We start from the raw sequence: 25212 nt of genomic DNA, 5'->3' as shown, positions 1-25212 counted from the left end.
ACGCTGCCTTGAGGTTCTCGCACCAACTAAACGTGACGTCACAGATGTTTACGGCGTCTTCAGGGGCTAACGTAATTTTTTAGCGGTAAAAATGAATCAGATTGTGCTCGGAGGGGGCTGCAGAGCTTCGCATGGCAAGTTTCAGGAAAATTCACTGAGCCAATGTGACAAAAATATGTAAAAATATACCTTTCAAATTCGTGACGTCACACTGACATTCAGGTGCTTCAATTACGGCGCGAAATTTAAAAGACAAAATTAAACATTGACCTTCTTTTTTCTTAATTTCTCTCTCTGACAGTGAACCAGTGATGGCGAAGTTAACGACGGTATTGTTCCCAAAGAATGGTGTCACGGATAAAAATCCACCAATTAATGGTTACAGCCTGAACAAAGTCAAACACGTCGTGCACAGAGGCTCAGTTGGAGTCAGTGAAGAAAGCTAATAGCATATTAATAAAAGAAGGTATACTTTTTGGGCTGCTGGTTATTCCACAATGAACATATCTACCAACTTGTGATTCTGATTCATCAGGTGCTTTGGAAGATTTTCGAAATTTACAGCATGGAGCCGTCGCGTACATTTCCACGGCTGTTTGTGCCCTCATGAGGTTCTGTCTAGAGCAAGCGTACTTTAATTTTATGCATGTACTGCGACAGCCGCCGAGACACTGTGTGACATATCACCAATAATTGCACATGGCTATAACAAAATTGGTCTTGCCGAAAAAGAAGGTTTTCCTTCGTGTAATGAATTCGCCCGTCGTCTCCACTGCAAAGTGAATCATTCAATCCGCAATTTTCGAATCCGGTTTCTTCCATACATTCACGTGCAGCATCGGCAGCACATGCACGCCATGCAAAAGTATCTGCCTATAGTTAGTTTCCAATGTAAAAAGAAAACATTTTCTCTCGTAAATATTCATCGTCCCTCAATTGAGATATCGACGCAATCCTGCAACACAGACTTTTATGTCTGGACACTGTGTTCTAATAATTTATATGTAATAACTGATCGTTTATAGTCAACTGGCCGTGAACATTCTGTAGGATTCGGCCCCGTGCTTTGAAGGGCACGATACTCTTCAAGGCGCGCATCATAGGTGTAACGAATAAATAAATAAATAAATAAATAAATAAATAAATAAATAAATAAATAAATAAATAAATAAATGTACCCATATATACAAGGACTGAAATTTATTTCGGTGGGTGCAGGTCCGATGGCCTTGATGTGTATGTTTGTATGTGTGAAATTTGCGCGTGGTGGGGGGGGGGGGGGGTGCAGGGGTTTAAAACTTTAAAGGCCTCTTTGGAATGGTGCCATATATAGTGTTGTTCCTATCTGTACTACGTGCTGCTGAGCTCATGCAGCGGACCCCCTGCCAAGACTCCCACACACGACGAGTCGACGACTGTCCCCGGCGCGTGTGCGTGTTCCGCGGTGCAACTTTCCGAAGCAACTGTTGCTATGTCGGGGAAATTACATGCGAGATAAGTTGTCACGACCCACCAACGCGAGCTGGTTCCGTAACGGCTGGGACAGAAAATTGACTCATGTAGTAGTTCGAACGCGGCCAGCCAGACCACGGTGAAAGAATGCGCCAGAGGAGGAACGCCTCTTCCGTTTTCTCTGGCGCCGCGATGCGCATAATCCGGCTCTGTCATCTGCGTTCTCTATTACCGCCTACGCTACGGTAGTAACACGCAGCGCGCGGCCCGCGGGGCAGTGAACTGAGCGCAAAATCTTCGCGAGAGCATCCGAGCTCACTACCTGACCGAAAAGTCGCACCGATATAAAATCCGGACGCCAGCAGCAGATGCGCGTTACATATATTCGAGGCGTCCTTTTAATGGGCGCTTTCGATGTAGTTCAGCCGGTGAAGCTGAGAGCGTCGAAAGCGAACGCAGAGAGAGCGTTCGCCGTATCCTCGCCCAAATTACCCTCCTTGGGGGCCCTTTCGGTGGGCGGAGCCAGCAGGGCAAGTCGCGAAAAAATACCGGATAGCTCCCTCGCTTCTCTCTCTCCTCCGGTTCCCCCGCCGAACGGCAAATCGAAGTGGCCTCGCCGTAGCTCCCATGCACAAAGGGGGGTGTTGTGTTCTTCGCATTGTTTACATGCGGGATCGGAGGCACTGGCATGCGTGCGCGTGTGAGAGCAGCGGCGGCTGTGGTGGGTGCTGTTGCGTCCCCTCCTGCTGTTGAAGCGGCGGTCTCTGGCGACTGAGGAAAAGAGACATGCCCTAGACGACGCGCGGCGAAGACGACAATGAGCGCCGTGCTGGAGCCGCCGGCAACGACTCGACTTCGGGCCCAGCACGTCGTCGAAAACGAGTGCTACATCGTGGACCCTGAGACCCGCGTCACATACCGCAAGGGAAAGCTGCTCGGAAAGGTGAGCCTGCGGCGACGCCGCAGTACATATAACGCCGACGCGGATCTCGCATCCCCGCATCACACGGCGTCGTGGAAGCCGAGACGCTGCGCTCGTGACTGTCTCCCACCTGCGTCCCCCTTTTTTTTTGTTCGCTCTGAGGGCGATGCCTGTTGTGCCCGGGCGGTGGAAAGAAAAAAAGTGCGAGACACCTGCTGCATGCGTAGCTGGTGTTAGGTGCACCTGTTGTGTTTTCACGTAGCACACGTTATCGCGTTTCTTCCGTGCTATCCCGTGCCCAACAAAGGGGCGCAGCGTGGAAGGCGTAGTTTTTGGTTACTGCGGCAACAGGCGCCGCGAGTCGACGAACTGGTATAAACAGCAGCTGATAGCGTAAACAAGCATTTCCACGCCTAGCTTGTATACCTACGTCCCATCCTAATCTAATCTTCCGGGATTTGGCGTCGTTCCCGAGTCCAGCGAGCACGGATTGTTCCTCGCTTCATCGACGATTGGCTCTCGAGCCCTGGAAGCAGTTGTTTGATAAAAATACTGCTGTTTCAGCGATCGCGTCTCGGTCACATACAGTGTGGTCTGAAACTCGTTCATCGTTGTTTTCCATCATTTTGGACGTATATGTTCATGTTCAAATTTGCCCCCAAGTCCATACAATTGCTGTCCGAAACCAACCGGTTGCCTTGATGGAGCTAGTAGACGTGTAAAAGCGCATGTTTCAGTTTTCCTAATTGAAAGTGGCAAATACTATACAGCGAAGTGTACTCAGGCTCTCAGTAGCTGGACTATCTGTAGCTGCGAAAAAGTATGGGCAACGGAAAACACGGCAAATCAAATGATATCTCTGCGATAGCTAGGAAAGAAAAAGAGAATAATAAAAAGCTCGAAGAAACCCCTTAGTTTCTCGAAAATCAGTACAGGTTCAAGCCTGCCGAAGCACTAGCTTTGCATTAGGGAGAGGGGAGATGGAGGAGAGATAGCAAGTGCTCGAATGTATATTCCTAAACAGGGCTCCAAAATCATCCCGTTGTTTATGTGCAGGATGTTGGTTAAAAGGATCTTGTATCCAAACGTGCGAATAGCAAAACTCGTCCTTTTTCACGGATATCTCCTAATTATTTTGAGAAAACTTTGCTCGTTAGCTGCCTTTGCACTGGTACCGAAGAGGAGCCCCATTTTTTAGGACTATATAAGTACAGACGCGGGTTGTAGGATGTGTTCGGTCGCATCTATGACATCTGCGCAGCTATCACTTCACGATGCTGCGCAGACTAAAAAGGTGCCATAGTGTTTGCCGTCCTGAACCATGGTGTGACTTCTATTATGACTTAGTCATGCTCACTGATATGGATGGAACATCAAAAAAAAAAAAGCAAGTAATGTGGTATGTGCTTATTTCTGTCTTGTTAAATGTCATGGATCACGAGTTGTGTTAGTTACTTTTTATTTTTTCCTTCATTTTCTCAACCACATATATGGGGAGAAAATGATGCAAAGTCCTCATAAAATGATTGGCAGTAATACATGTATTAATGGTCTTTATTCGTACTTGGTGATTGCATCATAGGCCTACCTCTCTTTCTCCAAGCCATTGAGTAGTCCTTTTCTTTGTATGAACTGCATACGCAGGGCAAATGCTAGTTGCATACTCTGCAGGTTATGAATAATAACAAATAAAGTGGTGTTCTGTTTGATTTGTTCTTTTAATTGTATGAGTCGTCTTAAACACATTTTTTGAATAGTTCTAAAACATTTCAGAACATCACCTGTGTGCAGTTAAACATAAACTTCTTTAAAATCCGATCAATATTGCAAAGGTGTAGAACCTGAAAATTCGCATAATGAAATAGGCTATGTTGACCAAGACCTGACCGGTGATATGGAAATTGTTTGCACGTCCTGAACAATCCTGCGTGTGCAAACTTTAGATCACATTTATGATCACTTTTTTTTACTTTGTCTTACTGTATCGACTACCCTGTTGGAGGTGTGAAATCTTTTCAGACATTTTGGTAGGCAAGGATGATCAAAGTGATCACTCTGGGTCTTATGGTAATATGGCAGTCCAGTTTCATGACGAATTTTCGTTAGGGGTGTGTGAATATTTGAAACTTCAAATATTTGATTAAAACAGTTCCGTATTCAATTCACAAGGCACTTTTACTATCCGTCGAAATATTCGAACACCACACAACTTCATAAGAAGTATTGAAATCAGCACAAGACATTACATACCTGTGTTAAATTTCGCAGGATTTCATGCGCAGATAGACAAACTAGTTTAATTTGCCCCATTGCCTCCCACCTCTAGCGCGCTTTTGCAAATGTTGTGCCAGTATTCAAGTGTAGTCACCAGAGCATGGCATTGTGTATGAGGCCGAGCACATTGTTTCAATGGAGTACTAAAATTATACTGACTAAAACCACCAAAACAAATTAGGAGTTGTGGCAGAATTAAGAAGAAATGCCTTTCTTAATAGGGAAATGCAGCATTACTCTGGGTTTACTTATGAAGCCCCTGTAATGAACATTGTGCTGATCAGTTCTCATTTCTCCTCCCAATTGAGAAAGCACGCTTAAAGGATTAAGCTACGACCACAAGATTCAGCACTATTGTTAGCGAGCGGCTGTTTTCGTTGTCTGGAGGAATGGTGACATACACAACGGTGTCGCTGCTCCCCGAATATGTTAAGCAGCTATATCCATCCTTCTTGAAAACATTAACTGCATATGTGGTACTGTAAATCAGTAGTGCTGTACATTGCATGAAATTCCTATACATTATTTGCTGTACAACAAACTTACTTTTTCGTGTCTGGTTGGTAAAAAAAAAAATTTTTTTAGTTGCAAAGGGTAAGTTGTACTATTCACATTCTAAAATATTCAATTCAATCCACACTTGGTTTTCATTATTTCATTCAATTCACATTGAAAATTTTGATATTCGTACACCCCCGATTTTCGCCTGCTGTACCATCGGAAAACTGAAATTTGCCACTGCCTCCTAGCTTTTACCGTCCATTACAACTCCCACCTTGCTCAGTGCGCAGAAATTTTTAAGAGGGTTTTGTCGCACGTGACTCAAGCACATTGTCGATATATAATAGTTTATAAACGCTCCATTCCTTGTCATATTATGCATATAATCCATGAAATCACGATTGAGGGGCTTGTTTCTGTTTGACCAAGGAAAGCGTAGGGAGTGTTATTTGTAGTTTCTAAGTGAAGCATAGTAATCTTGCAGTAATGGAAATAGAAAGTAGACAAAAAGGACAACTTGTCGCTAATGGGTCAAACTTGTGTTACCTCCATATCACATGTGCATTGCACTGCCACTTGCGCTGTGGCTGTGCCCCCATCCAGTTTATTAGGTACTTACGAATGGTGAACGTAAGAGTAATAAGGTGCGTATTTGGGCCGGTTGGTACATGTTCAACGATACGAGAAACAGCGCGACACACGGGACAGTGAAAGAGACGGACCAAGCGCTGACTTCGTTGAACGTAAGAGTGTTAGCCATTGCCACTTGTGGCAATGGCTAACACTCCCACTGCTGATCCAAGCCATCGCTGATCCAATAAGCTGATCCAATAAGCCATCGCATGCTACCTAAAGGCATCAAACCTGGCACAGCCGAGACCTTAGCTATGAGATGAATGAAAAAAAGGGGAAACTCATAGAGGTGCATGTATTGTTATCACTTTTTTTCAGCAACACTACCAATACTAATTAATTACTGCGTCATATTGGGATACTCTCATTTTCACGTATTGAAATCAAACTTCCCTAAATTTTTTGCACTCAGTGTAATTGTTTTACCATTACCTCTTTATTAAACCTTTCCCTACCATGAAAAATGAAGGAAATTGTGCCAATTTTAGCCCCAAAAATTTTTTCGTGCAATTTTTAGAGCTTTTTTTTTTTCTGCAGAAGACAAGACCATTATTTCAATCCAATGAAGTTTCTTTATTTCACTAATTGAGTGAAAAAGATAGTTCGAAGATGGCTTCACCGCATGGCAATACAATGAAAAATGGCAATCAAAACGAAAGCCGAGACACGAATGGCACAAGATGGACAAGTGTGGCCGTCTAGCATCAAGAAACACAACTACGACGTGTATAGTAGTCATTGGTTCCATGTGGGACCAATTTTTGTTGATGATGAGTATAGTCGTCATCAGTCATTTTGGTACAAAATCTCATGACGACTATACTCGTCAGCAGTAGGGAAAGGATTAATAATTTATTTTTATTAAAATATTTTACAGTGTTGGCTAGTGACTAATTTAATACACAAGCTTTCTTGTGTGTTTGCATATAGCTACTTTGTATTTACATACCCTAATAAATTACAACGGGAGATACCCAGTACAGTTTGTGACTATGAAACCCCTCCCCCCGTGTGTTTGTGTAACACCAATTCGTAACCTTATTATTATGTACAATAAAAGAAACCCAAAACAACCATTACAACCATTTGTAAGTTGCACTAAAGAGCATGTCACCACAACGATAATTGTGTGGGTATTAGATCTGCCCCCCACACCACCCCTGACCCTTGTTGTGGCCCTGTCACTCCGCTGGGCTTGATAACCTTGACCTCTTGGTAACCTTGGCTGTGGTCACCTTGACCTGGCAGGCACTTCCAGCTGTTCCTATTTTCTTTTTTTACAGGGTGGCTTTGCACGCGTGCACGAGCTTGTCGACGTTAGGACACAGCAGGTTTACGCAGGGAAGATCATTCCTCGATGCCAAGTCAGTCGCCCTGGCCAAAAAGAGAAGGTAAGCTGTGAAAGCTGCATTCACGCGACAACACAATCAATCTACATGCACATACTCTGGCCTTGACACGGCCCCCATTCCTTTAAAGGGGCCCTGGAACACATCATGGTGGCCGTGGTAACTATGTGCAGCTCAGATGCTCAAACCAGCCAATGGTTGTGTCGATGTGCTTTTGGGTATATGTCACTGTTGATTTTGGGTACATGGCATCATTTGTCAAAAGCGAGTCATTTCTAGCTGACTTTGAGATTTAATTGTAAATTCCATGTCATGGGCTGCACTATAATGTTTGGCTCGCATGTGTCGACTGCCAACCGATCGGCAGCATTTTCTGACCATGTTCAAAAAGTGTTGCAATTCCCTTTTAACCCACACAAAAGGGATAGCTGTGATAGTAGTTCGAATGAAATTATTTTACCAGCTTGCGAAGCTCTTGCATGTGCCGGGTGTTTCAGAGAACCATTTTGAAAATTCTCATACGTAGAAAATCTCTTAAAAAGTAAACTCTCAGGTGCGGTGGAGGTCTGTAAATGCTAAAAATCATCTGAATCGGTTGTTAACTAAGATTCACTAATTAGATTTAAAAATAGCTAAATACTGCAAGTGGCAAATTGTGGACAGTGAGTTTACAAGGCATATCCTCTTGGAATATATTGTCCTGTGTAGCCCGGAAATTTTGTTCAGTGAACCCACCACATCAACTGCAATATGGTGCCGTAAAGTAATTCTGGTGGTTCATTGTGAAAAAAGTGAGTTAAAGGAAGGAATTGAAGCACTCAGTTTACAAGTTCATAACCCTGCACCATGGGCAATGTTAGGATTTTTTCCTGGGCATGTACCTTTGGCCCCTTTAGGTGTATTACAAGGTGCGGCTCACAGAACTGTGATAGAAACATTTTTTTTGCAGAGTTACAGCGTTGTGAAATGAATAACTAAGTTTTCACACTTTTTAAGAATAAAAAAAAAATAACAGCCTAAACAAAAAATCGGCTTTCTGCAGTCCCTAGGTTGAAAAATTTTTGTCATTTTAAATAAACCTGATAGAAATTGGAGCAATGGCTGCAGAGAAAAAGGATTTTTCCATTCCCATGTGAGCTGACGTCGTTAAGAACCATTAAAACCTTAATGTTTTCTTGACGACCTCAGCTTACATGTCAAATGTGATTGTCACTTTTTGGCTTATGACTAGGTTTCATTCTTACTGATATTTCGGCACTTTTCGAATGGTTTTTGATTACCAGGGATCATCAAAGCATGTCTTCTACTGTACATGTATATACGTAGATGCATGTAATCACAGATAAACAATTACATACATATTGCTATGCAAGCTTTGCATAGTCAGTCTTATGTTTAAGTAGTTTCTGAAACATTTCATGCTATAAAGAAATGAACCCATTATGGTACTGTTGGTTTGGAAAATGGTAAACCCTTAAGGGTTAGGTGGGACCTCTTGCAAAGGCTTCCTTCTAAAGAACCGTAATGAGTGCTCATGCTTAACCATGATGCTTACAGATTCTCCGAGAGATCGACTTGCACAGACCCCTGGTCAACAAGCACGTGGTACGACTTCATGACTTCTTTGGAGACACAGAGAACATCTACATCATTCTGGAGTACTGTTCGAGAAAGGTGGGTGGATAGCATCCTACTTGGGTATTAACCAAGGCGTAGCTTATTGCTGATCTTATGTGTTTCTTCAGTTTACCTTTTTTGATCTCTTTTAAAGAATTACTGATAAGACATTTATGACTTCTCAATGTTCTCAGCTTTTTTTTTTCCTAAATGGAGGTCTAAACCCCCAGAAGGATATATAGAAGCATCCAAGGGCTCCAATTACTTTGAGCACTTGAACAAGGCAGATGAGGTAAATGCACCATGACATTAAAACATATCGGCTAACTTCGTGTCTGCCATCTCTGTGACTGCTGCATGTGAGCACAGCCAGGTGACGCACATCAGTCTTGTCTTATGTTGCGATAATGTTGGTGACACTAAGGAAGCATTCAGAGTGAATATTGGGGTGGGGGGGGGGGGGGGGGGGGGGCAGAGAGAAGGCATTAGTCTAGGTGATTCACAAATTTGGCGCAGCACAGCTAAGGTCAGCTTCATTAAGTCAGTCGCCTTCAAGTATTGCAGATGTGTTTGTACGACTTTCTGTGCCGAAGAGCTGAGGCCAGGCTCCTAAGATGTTGTGGGAAAGGCCAATCATCAGGTTCATTGAAAGCATACTGGGGATTCTGGTGTTGTTTAATCGAATGGTTTAATATAGTGCTGAACCTTGGCATCACAACGTTCCATTTTGCAGTCGTTGGTGCACCTGCTCAAGCAGCGTGGCGGGCAGCTTCCCGAGACCGAGGTCGCCCTGCTGATGCGTCAGCTGGCGGAGGGTGTCCGCTACACTCACAGCCAGGGTGTCGTACACCGTGACCTCAAGCTCGGTAACATGCTCCTCGACGAGAACATGGAGCTCAAGATTGCCGACTTTGGCTTGGCCGCGCGGGTCGCTGACGAGCCACCGCGGCAGGCGGTCTGTGGGACTCCGAATTACCTGGCACCGGAGGTCCTTCGCATGGAAGGGCACGGTTTTGCAGCCGACGTCTGGGCCATGGGCTGCATCATGTGAGTGGGGCATCGCATTTGTGTTGTGCGTGTGCATGTTGTGGACAATGTACAGGATCATCCACATCTAAGGTGAACACCTAATTAGTATTGAAGACCTCATAGAAGCTGTTGTTTTATGCATAATTAGGAAGATTATTACTGTGTTTACATAGACACTGTGTTTAGACGTCATGTAATGGACATTTTCCTCGTGAAGTAGAATAAATATTCAAGTTTTGCCGGCATTGAATTCTAACGAGGTCTTCATTTTAGATGTGATTCACCCTGTACATTAAGAGACTGCCCGTGCTTACAGTGTTCTGTGGGCCATGTTTAACGAGACTGCAAACTTGTTGCTGCTTGTCAGATTCAGAAACGTATTGCGATGACTGCTTTACTGTGTTTTGCCTTAGACAGCATTTATAAAATAAATCGGAATTTAAGAATCTTCCTGTAATAGCAGTTTATACATTTTCCTCTTGTAGAAGTCCTTGCACATTATTTTTGTGGAAATCTTTAAGGTGCTGCCACGTTAATTTAGCACAAACTTGATAACACAAGGAGGTAGTGCAAGTGACCTATGCTTAACCAACATGTTTAGTTGCATAATGGTTTAAGACTGCGAACAAGATTAATGCGAGAATAATCTGCTACTACTAAACGTATGAATTAAGATAGCAACTTTAGTGAAATCGTTCTAGAAAACAGTTACTATTCATTACTGAACATAGATGGCACAACTTACACATTAGGAACTGATTGAAATTTGTGATTGAAGTGTGACTGACCATAAAACGGAATGGCACTCTATACACAGGTATGCTCTCTTGGTTGGTCGGCCACCCTTCGAGACATCAACACTGACTGAGACATACCAAAGGATCCTTCGTGGCGCTTACACACTGCCGCCTGGACTATCAGATGTGGCTCGTAGCCTGCTGGTGTCACTGCTCCAGCCAGAACCTCAGGAGCGACCAAGTCTGAACGAAGTGCTCGAACATCCGTTCCTGCGGCCACCTCGCGAGCAGTCTGGGCAGCTGTTGGGGATGCTTTCGCGGCTACGGATCGACCAGCCTGCGGCGAACGCAAGCCGCTCCACTACACGGACGTCTGGCCACAGTGGCGTGCAGGGTTCGGCGCGCGACTCCCCCGTACCGCTCGGTGACTGTGGGCTCTTAGGAACGCTCGGCCGGGTTCTTTGCCCTGACAAACGTGAGCTTCTGCTGGAACATTGGTTTGCACTGAAGAGAGCATTAGGGTTTCTGAGAAGCATGAGCCCTTTCTGTAGTCGAGCACAACTTTAGAAGGCAGTGGCATTTCCTTCTCAAAGACACATGAATATGAGCCGGTACAAATGGGCGCACTCTAGACTGATGTCATGAGCCAGACAGCCGGTGACTCCACCGTCGGAGAGCATGGCCGAGAACATGAGTGGGACTATTTCTTTAGCCACGGAGGCAATGGGCAGTCGCTTTTTGGCCATCTGGGTCTCCTGTCTTCTTAAGTGGTATCCGACTATAGACTCTCTACATGCTGTATGTTAAGACTTGGCTATTTCAGCTCTATGAAAATATGGCTCTCATGTAAAGGTGTGCTTTGCTTCGCATTCTTCGCAGCGTGGTGCCTCGCTTGTCTGTTTTCTAGAGCTGTGCGAATAGCAAAATTTTAAGTACGAAGCGAATTTGAATAATAAAGATTGAGTGTGAATCGAATAATTTTCGAATAATTTTCGAATATTTCTCAACCATTTTTCGAATAATTTGAAGTGATATTACAGAAAAAAGTTGCAGAGAATCCCCAAGTGTGTTCTTATGAGATCGCAACATGAAAGTGTTTCTTTTTGCTAGGTTAATGAAGCGCTGGAACAGGGTAGTGTTTCATAGTTGTCTTATCAAGAATGAGGCAATGTAGAGGCCAAATTGTATTTATGTACATGATTTGGTGCAACCGAAGTGTTGCTGACAACACTTTACACACGATAGGCAAAGATGCCATTTCCTCAGCTTCTCCTCCTCTTTCAACTTCTGTGGAAGCTCAACTGATGTGGCGGACAAGGGTGTGCTCCCTTCAAGTCCGGAGTTCCAAATCTGCCTCGTAGACGTCGATATATAAGAACATCTGAAATTTTGGATGCTTAAAAGCTTTGGCGTCCGATTTTTCGGACTTCCTGCCCAAATTTCAGGTCCAAAACAGCATTAATTGAGCCCCCACCTCTGCCATATCTTTCATCTCCATGTTGGAACCAGCGTTTCCTTGAGTTAATCCATTTGCGACCATAGCTGAGCTTGAAAAGCAGCTTTGCCGCAATACGGGGGTGTGATGAGGTGAAACATATTGAAAATCTAGGGACCACTTCCAATCGGACTTGACTGCGTCTCGGCTAAGTTCGACCGTAACAGAGTTTGAAAGGCAGCTTTGCCGCAATACGGCATTGTAATGAGGTGAAGCATATTGAAAATCTAGGGACCACTTCCAATCGGATGTAGACTGCGTCTTGGCTAAGTTCAACCGTAACGGAATAAGAAAGGCAGCTTTGCCGCAATACGGCAGTGTAATGAGGTGAAGCATATTGAAAATCTCTAGGGGTCATTTTCAATTCGACGTTAACTGTACTTGTTTTTAGGAAGTTCGAATAGTAAAATTCCAGTGCGAATCGAATCGAATAGCAAACGCTATTCGAAAAATATTCGAAATTTCGAATGTTCGCACACCCCTACTGTTTTCTCGTAGGTGTCACGTTGAAACGAAGCGTAGTACTATAATAACTGGATTTCATTTGTCACCGAAAGGATAGTGAACTTGTGGCTAGGAGTTAAATTGGGCAGAAATGCCTTAATGCAAGAACTTTGGGAGTAGGGTTTGAGTTGTACATCATGAATGGATAAACTGTCTTCCGATGGGTAACTGCCCTTTACGTGCTGCTTATTCCTTTACGACTACACTTTGGTGTAGTCGTTATTATGCTTTCACTGTTACCTTAGCCATCTCTATGTCGTCTTTGCTTGCAGGGAGTTCCAAACTTGGCACCACTCAGCTCCTGTACAGGCTACTTCAAGCCTGCTTAGATGAAATGCCAGTCTCCAGTAAGTAGATTTATGTGTTAGTAACACTTGTAGCTTCCCTCCCTCCCTTGCCTTGCATGCGTCATCAAACTTTTGTCTGGGACAGAACTCACTGTATTGTTTGTTTCCTGCATAATGTATCATTTAGGCAAGGTAACAGGGTCTCAAAATTTTTAAGAAGTGTTCAAGACTACGTTCTAAAGAAGGTTTCGAACGTAGGCTAAATCAGGAGACAGCTTTTTGCCTCTCTTGATGGAAATTATTGAAATACATGTGTGAATAAAAAATGAAATTAAGTTCTAAAAAAGTTGGTAAAACTTTATTTTGGTACATATTTTTGTTTATGGAATGAAGAATACAAATTGGAGAAAGAACGTTGCTTTCAACCAGAGGTGGATAATGCTACTCGCACCTACATATGCCTGTGACTTTGTCTTCACTTGGCAGCTGAAAAGAGGGCTGCCATGTTGCAGTTCGACAGGATGTAAACCGCAGCTGTACTTCCTGCCATCGCTAAATTCATCCCACTTTGTATATAAAGAATACCTCCCCCCCCCCCCAAAAAAAAAAAAATTAATCTTGTTATGTAACAAAATATCTGCTTGGTGCCTGGACCAGTGGGAAAGGAATGTCATTTTCTGACATTCCTTTAGTGACCTCAATAATAAGTGCCAATTTATTTGTGTACTATCCTATCTGGCTTGGTAGAACAGGTTGACATAATAGCAGACGTAAAATCCCTCAAGCTCATTTTCTAGCATTCATGCTTGCTTTTTCTAACCCTAAACGGTACGCATCTGCGTTTACATTCGTGCGCATTCTCTAGCGCTCACTTGGGGTCATACTTGTGTCCACCTGTGCTTAGGACCAGTGTGTAGCCTTGAAAACAACATTAAAGTTGATCCCGAGTGTGACATCAAAGTGCACTTCGGGATATCTCCAAAGTTAACTTTATGGAGTTTTTTTCGTGAAGATTGTAGTGGGCTGCTGTAGTGCTACTGAAATGGTCGCTTCCCGCGGTGCTTGTTGTAGCAGCAGGCTATCTTGCATCATCCAAACAACCAGACTTGCGTGTCCTGAAATTGCAGATTGCGGCGTGCCACCACCATGGGCGGGTTCAGCACTCCTCGTGACCAAATGGATCGACTACTCCAACAAGTTTGGCTTTGGCTTCCAACTGTCCGATCGTACGGTCGGCGTTCTCTTCAACGATGCCACGCACCTGAGCTTCTCGGCAGATCGTCTGTGAGTAGCCTGCCTTGCGTTTGGAGTGCTTTTGCCTCTTCGTGTCGTGTCCTGCTGCACTCCCATTAGGGTATTGTTTGATGCCATGTTGCTTCCTCGGCTTATCTTGCGAGTGCAGTGAAAAAAGAAATGTTGCGAAATTAGTGCTTGAAAGCAATGTGACTGCCCTGTGTTCCTTTCAACATGTGGGCTTCAATTGTCCATTTCAACCCGTTGAGAGAGTTTTCGTGTTTTCATGGGGACTGTCCTGTTGACGTGGCTTTGGGGAGTGCAGTGCGAGGCAGCTGTATTGTACTGGTGAATCTTGTTAGTGCATAGACAGCTTGCAGAGTGCAACATTGCACAGGTTCACTTGTGCTACCGGCATATTTCGGACATGCCAAAAAATAGGGGGGGGGTGCTGCCTACGCTGGCATAAATTTTCCCTTCGGGCAAGGTTCATGGACTCGGCCAAGTTATCAAAAGCCAATGGTGAAGGTTTAAAATGCCGAACGCAGATGAATGCTAACATGAATGTCCACTCTCTTGCCCTATGCCCTTCGTTTATGATTACGAAGCTCACCCACATTTCAACTTTGCATTTACCTAAGGCTTGGCTTTGTGGTGCTTCTCTGTAGGCGTCTTGAGTATCGAGACAGCCACGGATCAATGGAGGCCCATGCTCCATCTAGCCTGCCTTCAAGTCTGCAAGAGAAGTACGGTCTGCTCAAGTATTTCGCTCACTACATGGAAGAAAACCTGACAGAGGTAATATTGAGGGAGTGGAAGCTGCTTGCCGAGCTCTTTCAGCCCAAACTGCTCGTTATTTATGCTTTAGGTGTGTGTTTTCACCAAGAGGTTAAAAAGAAATTCCTCAGCGGAAGCTCTCACAATGCCTTACCTGTGAAAGTGAAGCCAGCGTTTTCCCCCCATTAATATCAGAAACCTGCTCTTTTCTGGTGGTGCCCGCTTAGAGATCAAGTGGTTTCGCTCTGTTAATGTAAACGTTCAGTTAATTACAAAATAACGGTTAATTACAAAATAAAGTGTCATTGTTCACGGCAGAAGTAACATATATTGGGATGAGTATTGATGACTTGATCTCTAATAAAATCTTGCCAAGACTTCGAGACTTCTTGAGCAAGCCAGTAACACATAGGCACATGTTGAGCAGTATCTGTCCAGAAAATTCTGCCACATTGAACTCCTAGTTCATGGGAAGAAATTGCTCCCTTTTCTTCACTGCGCGCTAGTGTTTTATCATGCCCCTAATAAGATGGCTGCTGTGGCGGCCATCTTGGGGGGGGGGGCACGACCTCACACTTGAGGCGTAATCTCCACTCCAGCAATTCCTTTTTAACCTCCTTGGTTTTCCATTGTTATGGAAGTTTCTATACCCAGTGGTTGTTCTTGTCTGTCAAGTCTTTTGCCTGAAGCCTTTTGTGTGCCATATGTGCTTCCGAGATAGGTAGTCATGCAAAATTTCACTTTCCACAGCAATTTGCCCACAGTGTTTATACTTGTTTTTTATTGTGTTTTTTATGTGTCTATTATTGTGTTTATTATGTGTCTATAAAAAAATAGGCAAGAAAAGGTGTAAAAAAATTCAGTGAATTCAAGGCTTGACTGAAACCTATATACAGGCTTTTGTTGGGTCACCAGTGACCCTGACAAAGAAAAGTCTTTCTCTTGATACGATTTTTCATGTTTTAGTCACTCTAAAAAAGGGAGGGTGAAGAGGGCGAATCACTATTGTGCTCATGGGTGATTCCTTCACCATAGGGTGGAGATGTGCCGAAAGGTTCCGGCCGCAAGAAGAAACCCCTTGTCTACCTCCAACGCTGGATGCGCACGGATCGTGCGGTTGTCATGCAGCTCAGCTGCTCCATGCTTCAGGTGAGTGCGGTCCGTCATTTTGAGACAAGAGTTTATACTAGGCATGTGCGAATAGTAAATTTTAGGCTCGAAGTGAATTCGAAGTGAATAGTAATTTGGTCACATAGTATATACCACACATTATAAAGAAAAATGAGCATATTTGTCATGACCCAACTAGCCTGCACAATTTTTTTTTTTAAATTGAAACAAGGCATGGTGCAAATGTTATTCTTTTTGGTTCAAAGGAAGTGGAAGCAACGTTGAATAGTAGCAAAATTTGACTTTCCGTAGAATGTAAATGATAACCTGTAAAATACATTACGTTCTAAAATTTACTAAGAGCATATAAGCCGGTATAACAAGCTTTTAAACTTGTAAAATGATGAATTGATGTGATGGTAATAGTATGTTCATTTAACCTTGAAGAGGGGCTTTGCTGCAGTGCGGATTTTCCCCTGAAAAGGTGTATTCATGGTGTAGCACTACTCTACTGCAGTGAAACTACCTTTACAGGGGAGGTTACATGCGGACTAATATACACCTTTTCATTCATTTCAAATACTTCGAAATTTCCTGTATATTAAATTCGAATCGAAGCGAACTCGAATACTGTAATATTTGTTCGAATATTCAAAGTGCTCGAATAATCGCACGAGCCTAGTTGATACAGATTTGTGGGATGCGTGCATGCACAAAGCACTCCCGCGTTCTTTTTCTGCAAGGATGGTAGGGAGAAAATCTGATTGGTATGCTTGTCTTATAGCATTTAGTGTGAGCTTTTTTACTGTACTCGGCTACAACTTAAGAAAAAAAAATGTCAGCCCCGCCTGCAGCCGTCGCTGTCCCTCCCACAGAGAATTTGCGTAAGTGTTCCATCCAATAGCGCTTACTCATTTTCCTGACATCAAGCACTTCGTGAGTGTTTTAGGTTGCTGACTTTTCCATACAAACCTACGTTTGTGTTGCTGGTTTTTGGTCAGAAATCTGAACGTTCTGGTAAATTTTGTCGGGGATTCTGACATCGCTACTTAGCCAAACGTAATGTTTCAGTTCGTAACGACAGACCTTTAATTCGTAATATGCGTAGTACTTGCATTAGCCGAGAAAAAGTACCTATGGTTTGAGCGGAAACCACCTTGCGCGACTGTGTTTCACAGGTGAAGGGCAGGCATGCTGTGGTTCTCTAGGCGGAGGTGTGCCACTAACCGGCACATATCGCGTGCGGACATCTATTTTTTTTCTAAAAATTTTTGGCTGATCGGTGCTGCTTTCACATTTCGAGTAAAAATAGACGGTATTAACTATAGTGACAGAACTGAACTCACTACGCAATGACATGTGGCCACAGGGCACAAACATTGCTGAATATGCGACGTCTCCTCTTTCTTCACTGTCTTGGCATGCGCTTTTGTGAACGTAGTACCCAACAGGAACATTGTGACACCTCTAGCTGCGTGGGACTTGTCGAAGTATTTAGCAGAACAGAGTGCTGGGCTAGTTGGCTATCGGTGAACATTAAGAGAGTATAGCACAAAAAACGAGGATCGCGGAAAAGGGAAGCAGATGACAGACTGCCTTAGACATGTACGGCTGTCTGTTGCATCTGATGTACTGTAGCTACTATCACACATTTATACTTATTATTTCTTTTTTCCAACGTGATGTTGCGCATGCGCAATGCTATGACAATATGTATTTAAACTCGGTGAGTGTGACTCATATAAACACTTGTTAGTAGTGCTAGTCCGTTGTCTGTTTCCCTTTTCTGTGGTCGTAGTTTTTTTGCACTATACTCTTTTAAGGCTCATTCACACCTGCGGCTAGCACCAGTTGCGTGACCAAGTTAGTTGCACAAAGAGACTGTTTTAGCTCAGTCTCTCGCTGCTCAATTTTTCAGACGCGTGACTGAAGTCGCAGACCTCTGAACCAATCAGGTGCGCAAACAGCCTATTTCCCGAGGCAACGGCGATGCGAGCAGACGTGAATACTGTGTGGCGACGTGTATAGGTCGCACGCAGGTGTGAACATCGGTCGGCTCGAGTCACTTTTTGTTCGCCAGTCGCAAATGGTCACGCGACTGGGGCGAATCGCAAGTGTGAACGAGCCATTAGTGTTTTTGTTGAAGTATGCATGTGCCAGCCTCCTGTGAGCTCTGCAACTGGATTTTGGACGGATTTTGCAGGTCAACTTCTTTGGAGACCACACCAAACTGGTGCTGAGCGCCGAGCGACCGGAGCGTCCCCTGGTCCTGTACGTCGACGAGCGGCGGCGCACGGTGGCCTACACACTGGCTGCCTTCGCCCGCTTTGGCTGCGATGAGGCCCTCCAGGAGAGGCTACGCTTCGCTCTAGGCGCTCTGCAGGAGTTCGCCGAACTGGAACAGCGCGACCCACGCCGCAACGCCTGACGCGCAGTCAAAGTGAAGATGCCGAATAGTCGGCAGAATTGATAAACAAATGTCCGGTGCACCTCGGCAGAGACCGAAGAGAGCCAATGTAGGCACGAGCTGCCGTGTCTACATGTACAATCTTCCGCTTTTATAGTGGTGCTCGGTGAATTTGCCACCTGATCAGTAGTGTGCCTTTCAGCAATTAGTCAGAAAGCACTTCTGTTGGCTAGGTGTTTTCAAAACCAGCCCTCCCTTCTTTTTCTTCTCCACATATAGCTGTATTGCGTGTCCATTGCTTTCACGCAGGGATCACGTTTCACCACGTCAGGGTTGTGGCGAAGTTTCGCTCAAAGCGATGTGTTTGTCGATTGTGTGTGCATTCAGCCAGCACCTAAATGCTTCATCCACGGTGCCCCTCGTGCCATGCCTGAAGCAACGGTTCCCGAAAGAACAGGCTGTTGGCAGGGTATTGCAAGCTTGGCTTTTTAGATTTGATGTCCAAAAAGGCATGTGCACCTCAATTTGTGCGCTTGACAGCTTGAATGACGCAACTTGCGAAGGACCTACGAAGGTGCCTTATCAGAAAGCGCTTCTCTAGGGCTGTGAGCATCAAAGCCAGTGCATGATGCCCAAAGGATAAAGCACAATCTTCTTGCGTGCATACCAGTTCACTTGTTTTGTTAAGCTCTCAGGGCAAGTCTTTAGTCAAAGCAGCAAGGGGGCTGTCAATTCATCAGCTGCTTCATGGTGTGGTTGTAAGAAGTGCCGCGAAACTGGCTAGTTTCTTCCCGACTAGCATAACCATAGCAACAGAGATGAAACGCAAAGAGGAAAATGAAGATACCACAAACACTGGGCACCAGCATTTGTAGTAGTGTCTGCGTCTTGTCTCTGTTGCGTGGGTAGTACAAGTCAAGGATGGCATCATTTATCTTGTCTCAGGTGATGTGAATGGAGTAGCAGCTCTAGAAGCAGCAGACTGAAGACACAGATCTCCGCAACAGACAAAACGTCGAAACACCAAAAAACACTCCTTCCCCGTGAGACTGCCGGTGCGTGCTAGGCACAGTCTTTCTTTTTGTCCTCCTTTTTGTCAGTTGGAAGGCACAGCTTCCTGTGGATTCGTGCAAGTGCTGCCAAGCTTCAATTTCAAGTACCAGCTAGTTTTGGGTATCAGATTTCCACTGGCAGTAAGGGCATGTTGTAAGGTTCTCACCTGTTTTGGCGTTCCTCTTGAAATTGTACAAGCTTCTTCGGAGGAACGCAGTTTGATTTTCGTTTCCGTCAGCGTACCTTTTCATCTTGCAAATACATTCGCCCATGCTCTCTTTCAGACATTCAAAATAATTTCCAGACCTATAAAGGAGTCTGTGGCTGACATGATATAACAGCTCAACAGCTCTATTCCATTTCATTTCCCATTCACAAGTAATTGGTCGTCCAAATGGTACTCCACCAGTAATACTGCCATTATTGACTGGTCGCGAGGTGGGAATCATACGGAAGTAATATCAAATGAAAGCAATCTTTGTAAATTTTTCTGGCGTGCATCTTTACGGCAATCACTTTTCCAGCTAACAGAACCACTGCAAGATGATTGAATCACAGAAGCAGGTACTGATACGCGCTGTGCTATCATTAGGCAGCTGTTTTCGCCAGTTCTTTGCACCTTTCCAGGCCAAAGCATCTATGTGCCTGTCGCACTAACTGTGCAGCTGCAGCTTTCAGTCGTTCATTACAGTGTGGGGCAAAGATCTCGAAGTTGTTAATAACAGCATGCCTGTGTATTGGTTGTTTAGTTTTTTTACCATTCCAAGCTGCTTTTTATACACTGCCATTCAGTCGCATGTGCTGAAGGAGCATTCTTCGCTGATACTAACGGCAGGCTAAAAAAAAGCAGCATGTGATAGTCGCAACTGCCGACTACGACGTGCTGTGGTGTCTGTCTCTTAACAGCTTGGAGATCTTTAGAGGTAAAATAAAAAGCTGCAGCTAAGCGAGAAAAACTCCAAAATGTTGTGCCATTGTAATGAGAGTATGTTAGCCATCACAAAAAGAAATGTGCTAATATTTGCCAACTGTCCGTTGTGCACTTTTTGTACGTCTGCGCTGTCGTTTACAAAGTGAACTTTAATGTGCCAATTCAGTGATGTCAATTTGCTTTGGTTTGTAGAAATTGATATCTGCAATGTGCAATATTCTTCTTTTCCAGAAATGGTTCGAAAGTGTGTCCATCACACTGAATATTTAAAGGCTTTTTTTCACAGTGAATATTTAAAGGCTTTTTTTTTAGAAGGGGGAGGGGTCACAAAGGTCGCCAAGGTTCATTTCAAAGAGGGTATGAAAAACAGTGGCTGTCTGATAAAGTTGCTGTGTATGAATGATTTGACTGTCTATGTGGACATAAGTGAATAGTGGTGATGTTGCAGAGAAGGAAAGGGGGGGGGGGGTATTTATTTACAATGTTTCTCAAGTCCGAGGGAACCGTGTTGTCAATACTGTTTTTTCAGCACATTCAAGCTCCAGGTGCTGAAAAAAAAAAAGAGACCTCAACCAAAGGTCATACTCATGCTTTCTGTGCAATTACGTACAAAAGGAATCCTGTCAAGCTTGTCTTTGCCCTGTCTCGACATGGTTGTTTAAATGCTCGTGGGGCAGTTTTTACGGTTCTCTCATCTGCCCGAGTGTTGAAGTTTCCACAAAGGCCAAGCACTTCACTAATGCTCTCAACCTGGTGTTAAAACACCGTGTATTGTAGAAAAAAAAAGTTCGCACCATTTTCTAAAGAAATGCAATTTACTGTTTGTGTGACGTGGTTTGACGTAGCTTGAGCTAGTGTAGTAGCCTTAACAAACACTTACTTTTATACACTTTTTTTACACTAAAATTTACTGAAGGAAAAAAGTCACAAAAATTACCTATGCACATTGCTCATCACCTTACAGCATCCGCATAATTCAAAAGCATAATATTTTTTGCATAAGCGAACATTGCACTTTACTTGTTGTTTCAGGCAATCAATACATCATTCCAATGTCCTGCACATTGCACTGGGAGTTGACAGTTTTACGAGATACTCACATAAGCAAGGCATATCTTGTTTCGAAAGTGCGAAATGACGTAGAATCACTATTGAAATGAAATCGTATAGAGCCCTGTAGGTAATTTCACATTTCTCACATTACGTTTACAGAAATGTTGCTGACACCGGATCTCTCCGTGTAACTTTTCGTGAGGATGGAACTTTTTTTGCCCGAATGTAGTGAGTCCTGTTGCGTTACCAGACTGTAAAGATTGTGCCACTCCTCAGAAACACATGACAGTGATGCTTTGTGACACTGTGTTGAAAGCACAATGTTTTGAAATTTTCTTCTGTCGTCCGTCAGTTCACTTTGGTATACGCTATTAGTACCGAGATGTGTATATCATTGTGGAGGTGCTCAAACTAGCAGTTGGAGGGAATGGGCAGGTTTCTGTGGATTGGATTGCAGTTTGTATTGGGCTCGAAAAGTGAGACGATATAATGAATGGCGCATTAGATATTTCGATAGGTGCAGTTCACCACACAGTGTTTCACAGCTGGTCATTCCCCCACCTCGAAGGACACGTGCAACATGTCTCAGAAGAAGGCCGATCGTAGTGCGGAGGCCCCTTTCTGACCTAGTCATGTCGCGGGCATGCCTAGCTGATGTGTTGCCAAAGAAGCCCTTCCTTTCGGCGTTCGTTATTTGTCCGTTTGCACTAGCTGTCTTGACTGTCCAGAGGAACTTTGGGTATTGTTCCTACGACCTCCTGCCTCTCTTATGGGAGAAGGCAAAGGACGTTGTCCAAAGAGCCACCATCGGATTGCCGTCAGTCACTTGGCCACTCAAGTAGATGTTTCTCTTCCGGTGTTTGTGTGTGTGAGGTCCAGCTCGCGAATCTTCAAAAAGACGGTGACGAGAATCTGGGACATTGTTCCGCATGTTCCGCATGCTGCTTCCTCTCTTTCACCCCGTCAAGTTCCAGCAGCTGGTGGTACTTGACTCCAAAGGATGTTATCCAAAGAGCGTGTGCTTTCCCACACGATTGGCTGGCTAATCGTGTAGGTGCACCGTTTTTTCCCGTCTGCACATAACCGGGAAAACCTGGTTTCGTTGCAAGCCAGCTGCAGTGAAAGTAGAATCTTCGGCGGTACTCTCGAGCAGTCGTGTTCAGGGATACGATCACTGTGTGAAATTTTGTGCGACTCTGCACGGAAACAATCCTGGCGCTGTTGCCAGCTCACCATCTTTGCCGTGTCAGAAACATTGGTCATACACCTCAACATATCCAATGCCGAGTAACACAATGTTTTGCGAAGCTAATTGCATCCTTAATATTAATTGGTCAGGGATGTCACCTGTTAATGAAGAGTCAAGTAACCACATCGTACGCGAGAGTGTTCTCTAACCACAAAGGCTGCCCGAAATTGTTGAAACGCGCAAGCCACAATCATCTCCATCGTGCAAGCCTGCACGTGTAAACTGGCAGGGCTTGCAAATTTCACCTGCACTGGTTATTGGCAGCCGTTGAAGGCATTCATGTGATTGGAGCACGAGGGTTTCGATCGGTGGATCATGACTAATGCGTGATCGTCAACGTCACAACAGGTGTGTGCAGGTTTCGTGTAGGTTCGTATGATGGCAGTCAAGCTTGTCACGTAGTGCACGCTTTGCTGCACGCAAATTTTTTTCTGCTTACCTGTGCATGTTGGCTGTGGTCATGGAAGGGCATTATGATAACCCAGCACCGCTCCTCGGGATCACCTTGTTGTGCACAACTGGGACGTCTCATGTTAGGCCTAGTTGTTGCGACATACTTATCTAGTACTCAAAGATTTTTTGCATCTACTACACTCACGTCTGTGTTCCATGTTGCATTGGGATTCTTTTTACAATGATTTATGCTTAGTAGCTTAGTACGCCTTGGAGGCCACTGCCATTTTGTTTAGTTTTCTTTAACCTTGCTCGTTTGCTAGGTGTTGCCATTTCATAAATACCATTCCCCAGTTGGCATTCTCTGTTCTCATCTTTCTTCTTGGTCTCTCACCCACCTTTCATTTTTTTCTCTTGTCAATACTCTGCAGTCCTCGCCAATTTCCTGCGCTTTTTTGCAGGAACTGTTTCCGACGGACAAAATAATCACTGGTGACTTTGTCTTCAACTCGCCAGCGAGCTAGCTGACGTTTGTCTGCTTTGCAAACTGAGGAAGGTCTTCCCACTTTTTTTCCCACTGGAGATTGTGACTCCAGGTCAAACTGTTGTATTATTCGCGTGATGTTCCTTTATATTTTTGCTCGTGTTTGTATCTATTACGAACCCTTTCTGTGTTTTTGTTTCTAATGTGTCGCTACGTACAATAAAACCTGTCTATTTTCGCACAAAAAATGTAGCAAGTGTTTCATTTCACACGTGGCAGCACCATCTAAGGGCCCCTCACCAGGCAATTGCAGCGGCAAAGTATGAAATGCGCAACATTTTGTGAAAGGATGCAAGTTTTGGCAGGTTGGTATTCCGTGCCGCCTTTCAGCGCACAAATTAAACTGGCAGTATATAAGATGTAGATGAAGCACTTTGGGTACTTCTTTGTTCTGCCCTTAAAGACTCACTACAACCCGCCACGGTGGTCTAGTGGTTATCACTAGGCCACTGTGGCAGGTGGTATTTTCCGGAGCCCTCCACTACGGCGTCTCTCGTAAACATATCGTGGTTTTGGGACGTAAAACCTCAACAATTATTATTAAGATGCGCTACAGTACATCGAATAGAGTTGAATACTGATTGTAGTAAATTTTGATGGGCCAGGTACAAATAAACGCCTTAAAAATCTGTGGAAAGTGCTTTCAAAGTACGACACTGCGGTTGCGGTGCAAAATTTTACGAATTAAGGCTTGCGTTTTTTTTCTCTCTTTTAGTAACCAACCTCTTGCCGTAAGAAATGAGGGATTCTTAAAAAATACTCTGTCTGACATGATCTAGTCCTTTTTAAAAGTCGTCGGAAGTGTGCGTATCTGTCCAAGAATACTCTTGTTGCAGGCATCTCTCTAGAGGTAATTAAATGCAAATTATATGCAAATGACTAGTTCCAGTGTATACTGTAACAGAAGCATTGTGAATGTTTTGTACGAAAGGTCACACATTCACCTTTCTATTCTTTTTTTCCACCCCCACCCATATGCTTTTCTGATTAGTCATGCCTGCCTCCTCTCTTTTTCATAGAATAGCAGGCTTCAGAAGCCACGTAACAGCACTTCCTGCACGGTCATCAGCTCTTAGGGGGAACACCTCATTTAAATTCAAGCAAGCTCCTTGCAGATTAACTTTGACATACAAAGTCGGTTCAATGACCTCTGATACATGTGTTGGATTGCATGCTTTTTGTTACTGTTTTTGCAGTTGAAGAAACACGATTTCAGTTCTGCTGAATACACATTAGGTGTTTTCCCTGCGAGCATACTATGTAGTTGCCCACTGTCTTGCACTGTATCTTTGAAGTAACTGAAATGGTCATTATTTGTGTGGCAATGCAAGACACGGACAAAGCCACATTGGAGCTATAGTATAACACTGTTAATCCTGTAATGTCCTAATGCATTTAGAATGAAAAAAAAAAGCCTTGATTTCTGGCCTTAAGAGTGTGTGTCTGAAAAAAATGGTAGTGTTGCTTAAGTAAAAAGGCTAATTATCGTAGTAATTAATGACTAAGTGGTTATCTGAACTAGCCACAACTTACTGTACCAGCATTAATGCTGCTCATGATGAGTTTTAGTACTGCATATGGTGCATGCATAATAATGCCACGTTTTGCATAGAGCATTTGCGCAGGACTTATGCCCACAATGTAAAATGGAACATTCTTCAG

The 25212-nt window shown here is 44.0% G+C and overlaps 1 protein-coding gene across 1 annotated transcript; it reads left to right on the top strand.

Moving 5' to 3' along the window:
* Positions 1–2037: 2037 nt before the first annotated feature.
* LOC119404721 (serine/threonine-protein kinase PLK2) lies at positions 2038–20538 on the top strand. The gene is made up of 10 exons (XM_037671368.2): positions 2038–2395; positions 7066–7173; positions 8689–8805; positions 9482–9795; positions 10595–10989; positions 12786–12860; positions 13928–14084; positions 14702–14831; positions 15846–15959; positions 18124–20538. Exons 1-10 carry the CDS (start codon positions 2270–2272, stop codon positions 18346–18348), a joined length of 1761 nt encoding a protein of 586 aa, XP_037527296.1. The 5' UTR covers positions 2038–2269; the 3' UTR covers positions 18349–20538.
* The last annotated feature ends 4674 nt before the right edge of the window (positions 20539–25212 follow it).

This window comes from Rhipicephalus sanguineus, chromosome 9 (assembly GCF_013339695.2).
Source record: "Rhipicephalus sanguineus isolate Rsan-2018 chromosome 9, BIME_Rsan_1.4, whole genome shotgun sequence".
Lineage (NCBI taxonomy): Eukaryota > Metazoa > Arthropoda > Arachnida > Ixodida > Ixodidae > Rhipicephalus > Rhipicephalus sanguineus.
This window is presented reverse-complemented; position numbering and strand designations above follow the sequence as displayed.

Coding starts and splice junctions, on each gene's coding strand:
- LOC119404721 (XM_037671368.2), top strand. CDS start 2,270: ATGAGCGCCGTGCTGGAGCCGCCGGCAACGACTCGACTTCGGGCCCAG. Junction 8,806..9,481: donor TGGAGTACTGTTCGAGAAAG/GTGGGTGGATAG, acceptor TCCATTTTGCAG/TCGTTGGTGCACCTGCTCAA. Junction 14,085..14,701: donor AGCTTCTCGGCAGATCGTCT/GTGAGTAGCCTG, acceptor GCTTCTCTGTAG/GCGTCTTGAGTATCGAGACA.